This window comes from Asterias amurensis, chromosome 15, assembly GCF_032118995.1.
Source record: "Asterias amurensis chromosome 15, ASM3211899v1".
NCBI lineage: Eukaryota > Metazoa > Echinodermata > Asteroidea > Forcipulatida > Asteriidae > Asterias > Asterias amurensis.
This window is the reverse complement of record NC_092662.1, coordinates 7,837,920-7,850,363: the sequence shown is the minus strand read 5'-3', so window position 1 is coordinate 7,850,363 and position 12,444 is coordinate 7,837,920. Positions and strand designations below refer to the sequence as shown.

The 12,444-nt window shown below is 38.4% G+C and overlaps 1 protein-coding gene across 2 annotated transcripts in view; it reads right to left on the bottom strand.

Moving 5' to 3' along the window:
• Positions 1–12,444, bottom strand: part of LOC139947954 (complement C2-like) — a 105,629-nt gene that overhangs the window by 23,745 nt on the left and 69,440 nt on the right. Inside the window, exons 13-15 of one of the 2 annotated variants that reach the window (XM_071945842.1) lie at positions 9,683–9,904; positions 8,811–8,944; positions 4,237–4,339 (exon numbers count right to left, since the gene is read on the bottom strand). In XM_071945842.1, the coding sequence (XP_071801943.1) occupies positions 4,237–4,339; positions 8,811–8,944; positions 9,683–9,904 (459 nt within the window). The remainder of the gene's footprint in view (positions 1–4,236; positions 4,340–8,810; positions 8,945–9,682; positions 9,905–12,444) is intronic. The other variant, XM_071945844.1, reaches the window with a different exon arrangement.

Below are 12,444 nucleotides of genomic sequence, written 5' to 3'. Positions count from 1 at the left end.
AGCAATTCAAATAGAGAACCATGCAGTCACAGTGATACAGAGCAATTCAAATACATAATTCTGCAGTCACAGTGATATAGAGCAATTCAAATACAGAACTATGCAGTCACAGTGATACAGAGCAATTCAAATAAAGAACCCTGCAGTCACAGTGATACAGAGCAATTCAAGTAGAGAACCCTGCAGTCACAGTGATACAGAGCAATTCAAGTAGAGAACCCTGCAGTCACAGTGATACAGAGCAATTCAAGTAGAGAACCCTGCAGTCACAGTGATACAGAGCAATTCAAATGGAGAACCATGCAGTCACAGTGATACAGAGCTATTCAAATACAGAACCCTGCAGTCAGAGTGATACAGAGCAATTCAAATACAGAACCCTGCAGTCACAGTGATACAGAGCAATTCAAATACAGAACCCTGCAGTCACAGTGATACAGAGCAATTCAAATAAAGAACCATGCAGTCACAGTGATACAGAGCAATTCAAATTGAGAACCATGCAGTCACAGTGATACAGAGCAATTCAAATAGAAAACCATGCAGTCACAGTGATTTAGAGCAATTCAAATACAGAACCCTGCAGTCACAGTGATACAGAGCAATTCAAAAACAGAACTCTGCAGTCACAGTGATACACAGGAATTCAAATAGAGAACCATGCAGTCACAGTGATACAGAGCAATTCAAATACAGAACCCTGCAGTCAGAGTTAAACAGAGCGATTCAAATACAGAACCCTGCAGTCCGAGTGATACAGAGCAATTCAAATACAGAACCCTGCAGTCACAGTGATACAGAGCAATTCAAATAGAGAACCCTGCAGTCACAGTGATACAGAGCAATTCAAATAGAGAACCATGCAGTCACAGTGATATACAGCAATTCAAATACAGAACCCTGCAGTCTCAGTGATACAGAGCAATTCAAATACAGAACCCTGCAGTCACAGTGATACAGAGCAATTCAAATACAGAACTCTGCAGTCACAGTGATACAGAGGAATTCAAATAGAGAACCATGCAGTCACAGTGATACAGAGCAATTCAAATACATAACCCTGCAGTCAGAGTGATACAGAGCAATTCAAATACAGAACCCTGCAGTCACAGTGATACAGAGCAATTCAAATAAAGAACCCTGCAGTCACAGTGATACAGAGCAATTCAAATAAAGAACCATGCAGTCACAGTGATACAGAGCAATTCAAATAGAGAACCCTGCAGTCACAGTGATACAGAGCAATTCAAATAATGAACCATGCAGTCACCTTGATTTAGAGCAATTCAAATACAGAACCCTGCAGTCACAGTGATACAGAGCAATTCAAATAGAGAACCATGCAGTCACAGTGATACAGAGCAATTCAAATAGAGAACCATGCAGCCACAAGGATACGGAGCAAATTAAATACAGAACCCTGCAGTCACAGTGATGCAGAGCAATTCAAATATAGAACCCTGCAGTCACAGTGATACAGAGCAATTCAAATAGAGAACCCTGCAGTCACAGTGACACAGAGCAATTCAAAGAGAGAACCATGCAGTCCTTTGATACAGAGCAATTCAAATAGAGAAACCTGCAGTCACAGTGATACAGAGCAATTCAAGTAGAGAACCATGCAGTCACAGTGATACAGAGCAATTCAAATAGAGAACCATGCAGTCACAGTGATACGGAGCAATTCAAATACAGAACCATGCAGGGTCACAGTGATACAAAGCAATTCAAACACAGAACCCTGCAGTCACAGTGATACAGAGCAATTCAAATGGAGAACCCTGCAGTCACAGTGACACAGAGCAACTCAAAGAGAGAATCATGCAGTCACAGTAATACAGAGCAATTCAAATAGAGAACCCTGCAGTCACAGTGATACAGAGCAATTCAAATAGAGAACCATGCAGTCACAGTGATACAGACCAGTTCAAATACAGAACTCTGCAGTCACTGTGATATAGAGCAATTCAAATGGAGAACCCTGCAGTCACAGTGATACAGAGCAATTCAAGTACAGAACCATGCAGGGTCACAGTGATACAGAACATTTCAAATACAGAACCCTGCAGTCACAGTGATACAGAGCAATTCAAATACAGGACCCTGCCGTCACAGTGATACAGAGCAATTCAAATAGAGAATCATGCAGTCACAGTGATACAGAGCAATTCAAGTAGAGAACCCTGCAGTCACAGTGATACAGAGCAATTCAAGTAGAGAACCCTGCAGTCACAGTGATACAGAGCAATTCAAATGGAGAACCATGCAGTCACAGTGATACAGAGCAATTCAAATAGAGAACCATGCAGTCACAGTGATACAGAGCAATTCAAATAGAGAACCATGCAGTCACAGTGATACGATACAGAGCAATTCAAATACAGGACCCTGCAGTCACAGTGATACAGAGCAATTCAAATAGAGAACCCTGCAGTCAAAGTGATACAGAGCAATTCAAGTGGAGAACCCTGCAGTCACACTGACACAGAGCAATTCAAATAGAGAACCATACAGTCACAGTGATACAAAGCAATTAAAATAGAGAACCCTGCTGTCACAGTGATACAGAGCAATTCAAATAGAGAACCATGCAGTCACAGTGACACAGAGCAATTCAAATAGAGAATCATGCAGTCTCAGTATTACAGAGCAGTTCAAATACAGAACCCTGCAGTCACAGTCATACAGAGCAATTGAAATACAGAACCATGCAGTCAGAGTGATATAGAGCAATTCAAATACAGGACCCTGCAGTCACAGTGATACATAGCAATTCAAATGTAAAACACTGTAGTCACAGTGATACAGAGCAATTCAAATAGAGAACCCTGCAGTCACAGTGACACAGAGCAATTTAAATAGAGAACCATGCAGTCAGAGTGATACAGAGCAATTCAAATACAGGACCCTGCAGTCACAGTGATACAGAGCAATTCAAATAGAGAACCCTGCAGTCACAGTGATACAGAGCAATTCAAATAGAGAATCCTGCAGTCACAGTGATACAGAGCAATTCAAGTAGAGAACCATGCAGTCACAGTGATACAGGGCAATTCAAGTAGAGAACCCTGCAGTCACAGTGATACAGAGCAACTCAAATACAGAACCCTGCAGTCACAGTGATACAGAGCAATTCAAATAGAGAAACATGCAGTCACAGTGACACAGAGCAATTTAAATAGAGAATAATGCAGTCTCAGGAATACAGAGCAGTTCAAATACAGAACCCTGCAGTCACAGTGACACAGAGCAATTGAAATACAGAACCATGCACTCAGAGTGATACAGAGCAATTCAAATACAGGACCCTGCAGTCACAGTGATACAGAGCAATTCAAATAGAGAACCCTGCAGTCACAGTGACTCAGAGCAATTCAAATAGAGAACCCTGCAGTCACAGTGATATAGAGCATTTCAAATACAGGACCCTGCAGTCACAGTGATACAGAGCAATTCAAATGGAGAACCCTGCAGTCACAGTGATACAGAGCAATTCAAATACAGAACCCTGCAGTCACAGTGACATAGAGCAATTCAAATACAGGACCCTGCAGTCACAGTGATACTGCGCAATTCAAATGGAGAACCCTGCAGTCACAGTGATACAGAGCAATTCAAAAAGAGAACCATGCAGTCACAGTGATGCAGAGCAATTCAAATAGAGAACCATGCAGTCACAGGGATACAGAGCAATTCAAATAGAGAACCCTGCAGTCACAGTGATACAGAGAAATTCAAATACAGAACCTTGCAGTCACAGTGATACAGAGCAATTCAAATACAGGACCCTGCCGTCACAGTGATACAGAGCAATTCAAATACAGAACCCTGCAGTCAGAGTGATACAGAGCAATTCAAATAGAGAACCCTGCAGTCACAGTGATACAGAGCAATTCAAATACAGAACTCCGCAGTCACAGTGTACAGAGTAATTCCAAAGAGAACTCTGCAAATCATTTTAAACAGACCTGCAAATCATTTCATGTGGTCTGCATATACAGTATGTTAAACCTTGTGGATGCATGTGTGAGCCAACGTGTTATGCAAAACAGTTTAAACTAGCTGCTTTGTCCATTGTTGTTATCATTATTTTAGTGGCCCTTGATATTAGAGGAAAACACACAGTCAGTCTAAATAACAAATTAAGACTGTTATTAGGATTTAAATTGATAAGTCTTTGAAAATATCCCCATGGGGTCAAAATTGACCAGTACAGCCAATGGACTTTTTATCTACCTGTATACACCCTTATGCTATCCCAAGTCTTGCCTTTCAGGCAATGAGCTGCAGTTAGAACCCAATTTGGAGCAATGATGGTGCCACCGCAGAAGAATTTTTTCTGTAATATAGAAACAAATATAAACTAGACATTAAGTGTTTGTGAACAAACACGAAGCTGTTCCGTGATGTTTTGCTTGGATTATGTGCTTCATTGCCCAAGGAATCTATAACTGAAACAAAAAATCAAAAAAGTTTAGTAGCTCTTGATATTAGGTCACACTTCCCGGTTGACCCGCAAGTAAAGGTCAAAATGGGCCCACAGTTACCAAAGACTAATCTGAAATGCCAAGGAGTCTATAACTGAAAAAGTTAAAACAATCGGTTGTGAAGATCTTGATATATAGTCCCACTTCCGGTTGACCCAGAAGTAGAGGTCAACATAGGGTCACATTTTTCTAAAGTAAATATTTATAGCCTTAGAGTCTATAACTGAAGTTTGAACATTGGCTTTGTACTTCTTGAGATATGGGCCCACTTCCGGTTGACCCGGAAGTAAAGGTCAACATGGGGCCAAATGTGTTTCAAACTAATCTTGAATGCCCAAGGAGTCTATAAATGAAAAAGTTTGAAAATCGTTTGTAGATTTCTTGAGATATGGTCCCACTTCCGGTTGACCCGGAAGTAGAGGTCAACTTGAGGTCACGGTTTGTCATTTTATGCCTAAGGAGTTTATAACTGAAAAAAGTTTAAAAATCTGTTGTATAGTTCTTGAGATATGGGCCCTTTTCCGGTCGACCCGGAAGTAGGGGTCAACTTGAGGTCACGGTTTTTCACAATTAATCTCCAATCCCCAAAGAGTCTTTAGTTACAAACAGTCTTAAAATCGGCTGTGTACTTCTTGAGATATGGTGCTGCAAAGATTTTCTAATTTAATATGCGAATGAGGGTCATGTGGTTAATTAGTTACAAGTTGACATTTTTCAAAATCAAATAAAAAGATGCCAACATCACGACATCATTGTCTTAGACTTTGCCCGGGATACCTCTCAACCCATACAGGTCCGCAGTGTATTGCAAGAGCCATAGAGAAGTTTAAACATTCCAATGCAAGTGACTGCATGCACCCAGTTTATGAAGTACTACGTTGTACCCATGACGCCAAGATTCTAATTGATTAATTAATTAATAGACGAACATTGATTGATTTTATGGACTGAAACAAATCTTATTAGAATCAGTGTATTTTTCTACACATAAAATGATATTTAGGAAACTAACAGATAAATTATTTTGAAGTTATTGTGTTTTTGACCAGTTCAAAGTATAGATTTGAAGAGCCATTGTGTTTGTGCACAGACACAAAACGTGCATTACATGACGTCATGGTGACGTCGTCCGAAATGTTATGTCAGAAATCACCTTAACAGGACCTGACTAGTGTATAGCTGAAAAAAGTTTCAGGATCGGCGGTCTACTTTTTGAGATATGGTGTTAACTTGGTTTGCTAATTAAATATTCATAAGCTTAATTAAGGCTTATTAATTAACAATTTTAGAATTTTTTTACGATAAGAATTAAGCTTATGTTCTAAGCTTCAATTTGGTATAATAAACTCACTCTTTCGTATTATGGTTTAGGAGATTAGGCTGCCGCAAAAAACGTGTACAAACGCTATGGGATTTAGGGAGAAACAAAGAATAATAATAATAATAATAATAATAAAAATAATAAAAATCTCGACGAAAACAATACCTGTTCCGACGGACGGTCGGAACAGCTAATTACTCAGATAACATTTTCACAATAGGCAGTATGCATAATTAGGATTGATACATAAGTAAGCCTACAGGTAACACTGTTCCAGTGTTTTCAAAGCATCTCACATTTTACTGCATATAATTTACAGGGCTCATTGAGGCTCAATCAATCATAAGAACCATTTATATTGTCACATTATGTTCATACCACATTCTGTTGGCTTTGTCACCAGAACTGGACTTCAAAAAACATCTGAAAAAGCTTTACAAAATTGTGCAGCAAGTGTGTTTTTCTTTAATTATATTCTTGCAACTTTGATGACCAAATGAGCCCAAATGTTCACAGATTTGTAAATGTATGCCTTCATGTACAATGTATGTGAGGATAAACCAAGTGAGACTACTGGTCTTTGACAATTACCAAACATCTGTCCAGTGCCTTTAACATCAGAAGAAGCTTCCGTCAGCAGTTTTCATAAAGACCGCCTCCCCACTCCCCACCCCCTCCCATTTGCCATTTGCTTGCTAATTGCGCTACAATCAGAGCATTAAAGAAAGATCCCATTTTCCTTTGTGCTAGTAGCTATCGGTGTTTTTAGCTGTTTTGTAGCGCCGCACAGCAAAACAGCTCTTATTTTCGTTAAAGTTTTAAAAACAATTTTTTATAATTTGTCTTTCAGAACACGGGAAGTCATTGAAAGAATGTACAATTTGTTCTTCGCGGCCTTTTGCATTTTTCTCGTTCAGATTCACTTAGTCATTCTATTTCATTTATAGTAATTCAAGACTACACTTTGACCATTCTTAAGTTGAATTTCTACTACCTATTTGCAATTGATGCATTCAAATTAGGACTCACCGCAGCAAGTATGATTTTCCTGCTAGTTTGAGTTTTCTTTTTCATTAATGTGCAACAAATTTCAACTTCTTTGCATTCAAATTAAAGATGAGTTATTGCTTTATGAGTAAACTGGAAATTAAAGCTCCTTTACTAACACACAAGTTGTCCTTTGTAAAGAGGTGTTTCCATGCACTTTACACTATATTTACATAATGTTTTTTTATTTTATTGAAATAATTGTTCCTTTTGCTTTGTTACAAAGTTTTCCCTGAAAGTATCTGCCTTTATAATAGGCAGCAATGAATGAGTATAAGCACATAACATAGTATTTTAATTTGAGTGCAAACATTTGGTAAATGTTTGCCCATTATTGAAATTGAATGGTTGACCAGCTCTTGCTGCTGGCTTTAACGAAATTGAATGAGTCTTGCGGCCTAATGAAATTAAATGATTTTATTTGACCAAGGAATGTTTTACTGTTGAAATTGAATAACTCTTTTTGAATCTTGAATGCTGATTCAAAGTGCATTCATTTTCAAAACGAAATTGAATGAGCCAGGAGTTAAAATGAATGGATTTTTGTTGAAATTGACCGGGAAAACCTATATTTGAAAATTCGTATCAAATCAGCCACAAGAGACCTTAGGTTTCTGTTTGAGGGATTGGGTAGGAATAAATTAGGTCTTTATTTATTTGTGTGCGTGACCTCACATTACCTCTACTTCCGGTCAACACCAGGAGTGCCTTGCAATTCAAAAGTGGCAAAAGTTATTAACTTGCTTATAATGATGCTAGTGCTGGCAAGGGTAGGCAGTTAAAAAAAAATTGTTGACGTCACAATAGCGCCCTCTAGCGGCAGGTTGAAAACTCTTCACGTGGGTCACGTGACGTGACATTAAAGTCACCTGGAAGTGGTATTTCTTTCAAAATAAAGCTTTTGTCACTAATATATGTGTTTTGATGAGTGGAATGTGAATAAACAGTTAACTAAGGTTTTAAAAAATCAGTTTTTATGTTATTTACAAATTTAAGAGTAGACCCCGACCCGAGAGGGCGCTGTTCGTGACGTCAATCGAGGCATACTTTGCCTGTAATGCGTAGAGTAAACACAATTTCAAAGTACATGTACGGACCAAGTCGTGAGTTTGTACGTAAAAAAAAAAAAAAAAAATTTTTTTTTTTTTTTTTCCCGGCAATGCCGACCAGGTGTATTGCTGCTGAATGCAGAAAAACACTTTTTGAAATTTACCAACTCACGACTTGGACGTACATGTACTTTGCACGTGTGTTTACTATACGCATTGCAGGCAAAGTCTGCCTCGATTGACGTCACAAAAGGGGTAGGCGGAGTCAGCCCCCCAAACAACTTTATATATTTTTTAAACATATAAATCGTGACAAACAATTACTAAAAAAATTGTTTTATTGTTCGTAAGCATATACTCTTATGTTTGAAAGAAAAAAATTATATTTCCAGGTGACTTTAATGGTGCACTTTTGAACTCGTGTAACTCTCGAAGTAAAGATGGGATCGTGTTTAAGCTTTGTAGGTTTTTAGATATTGCCAATTTTTTTTTAAATTGTGGAATGCCATTATGTTGAATCAACACATGATTTGTTATGAATTTATTTCATTTTGGCCCCTTTTTAAGTCATGAATTGCAGACTGAACATGGTATAATCAAGTTATTTTTTTAAATAGACTAGATTGGTCAAACTGCTTTAAATACAAACAAAATTTGAATTCAGTTGAGAATTTTGAAATTTTATTAACGAAACAGCTACGTATTTGTGCCCAAATGCAATCATGTCTAGTTATTAAGTGCTTTACATGCCATAGTCAGGAAGTTATAATTTGTATCTAGTCTTGTCACTGATGTTGGTTTAAAGAACTAAAAGGCCACTTCTTATGGAGAACTTTAAACAACTGTGGCTGGACCTTTCTTGTTATTGTAAGATGTCCAGTTTCTGGACTCTAAGTTAGAATGTACCTGACCGAATTCTTCTTTGTAGATGGCAACTTGCCAGGGCCATTGATATAATGGTGCATTATCTCCACCTGATATTCTTCCCTTGGATCGAACTGCGTTTTTTGGACCGCCATTGTAACCACATTCAGAATAATCTGTAATTAATCAATATTCAGACAGTTTTAAGGCATTGGACACTATTGGTAATACACACAATAATTGTTAGCTTAAAAATGTACTTGGTAACGAGCAATGGAGAGCTGTTGAAAGTAAATAACCATGTGAGGAATGGCTCCATCGGAAGTAAATGAGTTTTAGAGAAATAAATAATTTCTCACTGAAATACTTGTATTGGATCTGAGACCTCGGCTGAGGTCTCAAAATCAAGCATCTGAATCACACAACTTGTGTGACAAGGGTGTTTTTTTCTTCCATTATTATCTCGCAACTTCAACGACCAATTGAGCTCAAATTTTCACAGGTTTGTTATTTAAATGCATCTGTTGAGTTACAAGTGAGAAGACTGGTCTTTGACAAAGGTGTCCAGTGTCTTTAAGCTATTGGTCAAAAGGCTATAATCACATGTATGTCTACCTGTTCTTCTGTTTAAGAACATAATTGTCACAACGCGGTGTAATATAAAAGAGTTGGACATTATGAATAATTTAAAATACATATACCCGGCTCTTCTGTGTTGAATCTTCTGTGTTGAGTCACTTTATTTGGTCTGCCCCTGTTTACAATTTTCATAATGGAAAGTGATTCGCCTGAATAACTTCCCACTACTTAAAATCACTTTAAATTCAATACTAGTTTGGCCATTAAAAAAAACATTTATTCTGCAGAAGTTCTACGGTGAAAAGTGTCAGTTTAGGTGGCACTAGATAACCTACCAAGTTTTTGCTCTGTTATAGTCTGGACTAGCAGATTGAGCTCGTTGTAGTCTGCAATTAGAAACAAGTGTTCACTGAGTGGCTTTGATGCTATGTCTTGTAGCTCGGATTTGTCTACTTCATATGTCACTCCAATGCAGTGGATTTGAACTTTGTAATCTTCTCGAAGTATCATAGCTTGATTTTTAGGAATAGCCTCACTTGCTCCCATGTTAGTGTGACCTGAAATATCCATAGGAAGTATTAATCAATAGGCAAAAATACCTCATAGTATTTTTCAAATGGTTTACAAAGTACCACAAATCTGCTCGCTTAGTTAAAAAGAGACTTCATAATCTGACAAAGCCGGTCACAATCACATTCATTAACAGTAGTTGCAAGAACTTGAAGCAAAAGAGAATGATGTAAGTTAACAAGTTCTCTGTATGAAATTGTATACCAATAGAGGTTTCTGTTATTTTCCAATTACCAACAGAAAGGCATGAGAAGTGTTCACAAGCACATCCTTCTCTACAAGTCCTGCTTAAATTAAGGAAATCAATGACAGTAACTCTTTAACAATTTAAAACAAGTCATACTTTTGTCAAACTTATAAGTGCCCATTATGGTTGTGAATGGTGAGAGCTTAATGAATCAAATTCTTATAACTAAGATCCTCAAAAAGCTGTAAACATTTCAAACACTAGGTATTTGTTAACTTAAACACTTTTTTTCAACTGGAAGACTTAGGTCAAATGGGTATTATCAATAATATATTCATAATGTATACAGTTTGTGAGTCATCAACAATAAGCTTGATTTTAGGATGAAATCACCACAGCAGTGCCATTAAGTTTGACAGATCTTACTCTGTGTGTAAAAGTTTGAAGAGGTTTTGTGAGATTGGAAATGTGTCTTTATTAGCGGACACCAATACTCAAATTTGACTGATGTTAAAGGGGTTTATTTATGGCAAGTGTACTAACCAAGCATAACAACACCTTGAATGGAGACGACATTGCATGGTCATAATAGGGTTTAATGCGTAACGCAGTAAACCGATTTAACACCGGTAAATATGCATAATTATAGTCAGGTTGCACAGTCGGGGCTATTAGTATCCCTATATTAGGATTCATCTGGGAAAAAATTGGAAAGAAGCTAATTTCAACTGATAATGGTAGGTATGGGTGTCAGTTACCACCAAAAAAAAGTAAGGACCAATTGGGGTTGGGGAATTCGTTTCCCCGGGGGGTAATTAAAACCTGGGGGTTAATTACCCCAAATTTACCCAAAGTATGTTGTGTTTGGTATCAAATGAAAGGAAATTTAATTTTAAACCAAGTGTGTGATGTTCTTTTTGTCATTTTATCATCCTGTGAAAAGTTACACTTGATTTAAGATAAGGCGTTTGCTAACACAGGATCAACAAGGTCATACATACATTCTAATGTAAAAACCTTAAAACTGTTATTTTACATTACTTTGTGTTGATCAAAGTGTACCAAACTGTTTGAGGGTTCAAATTAACTTGGTTCAAGACATTTTAAGTGGATACTACTGGTACTGACAAGCCAAACGTGACAGAAAGCTCATTAAGACCCTAAACACATTAAAGGGCCACCACGGCTTGAATAGCAAAGTTCCTCTACATTGCTCATTTTTCAGTGTCTGTAATATCGGCTCCATTGGAGCAATGTCCACAGCACACTCCACATGCAGCCTCTTTCAAGGGGCCCAAGTATGGAGGTTTTGAGATACTGTCATACCCTTACTTGGAGGTGAACACGAAGGGAGTGTTGTGCTGTAGCGTTTGGTGCTGGTGGTAGGCGATCAGGATCTATTTTTCCCTTGGCTGCTTGCTTTTGGAACCTTTAATAGTATGTTGTGTTTGGTTTCAAATAAATAGAAATTTAACTTGAAACTTGACAAGTGTTGTTAAACCTGCAAGTTAACTATCATCCTTATTCTTCACACCATGCAAAGCTTCAAAAAAACGTTTACTTGGGATCTTGTAACAACTCTTCCAGAACGTAGGAGCCGTGATTTGGGTAAGAATGGGTCACTTGTTACCAACACTGGAACCAACAGGGGCGATGGCAACCTGTTGGTAGCTGAAATTCCATCTCAACAAAGCCATCATAAGGAAGAGTTGAATTATTTGCTGCCGTTTTCAGCTGTTCTCTAGCAAGTCAGTCACTGGTTGAACATGTTCTGGTTGAGCCATGATGTTGACACTAGGGAAACCTGGGCACCAGTATCCCACAAAGCCTAGGACTTAGGTTGGTCTTCTTCCTAGATTACACCGGGTGGTGCACTTCGGCCAACTAAGTTGGTCAGTTTCAAACCTTGTGGTAGTTGCTGAGCTGACATTGCCATGAGGGCAGCACTCTCTGAGACATCACTGAGTGTATAGAGGTTTTGGTTAATTGGGTTGGTTTTGAGGACATTGGACTTCTTGAGATTGATTGGGTGTCAGGACGGCTACTCATCCCCTCCGTTCGCCACATTGCCGTCTCCTGCCTGTTGGGGTGGTTGTCGCTGTTTGCAGCCTCTCCTGAAGTGCTTAGAGCTACCACAGGTGAAGCAGTGGTCATATTCAGGTCATTTACTGGCTTGTCGTTACAGCCCCATTCATGAGAGGGCAGTGTTTTTGGAGCATTTAGGCCTCTCTGCTGTTTTGGTTAAGGTGGCTTTGAGAGCAGCCAAGCAAGCTTGAATTTGTTTGAGCTGCTTCATCAGGTTGGTCTTGACGGCACTCACCTCCTGCACTCTACCAACTT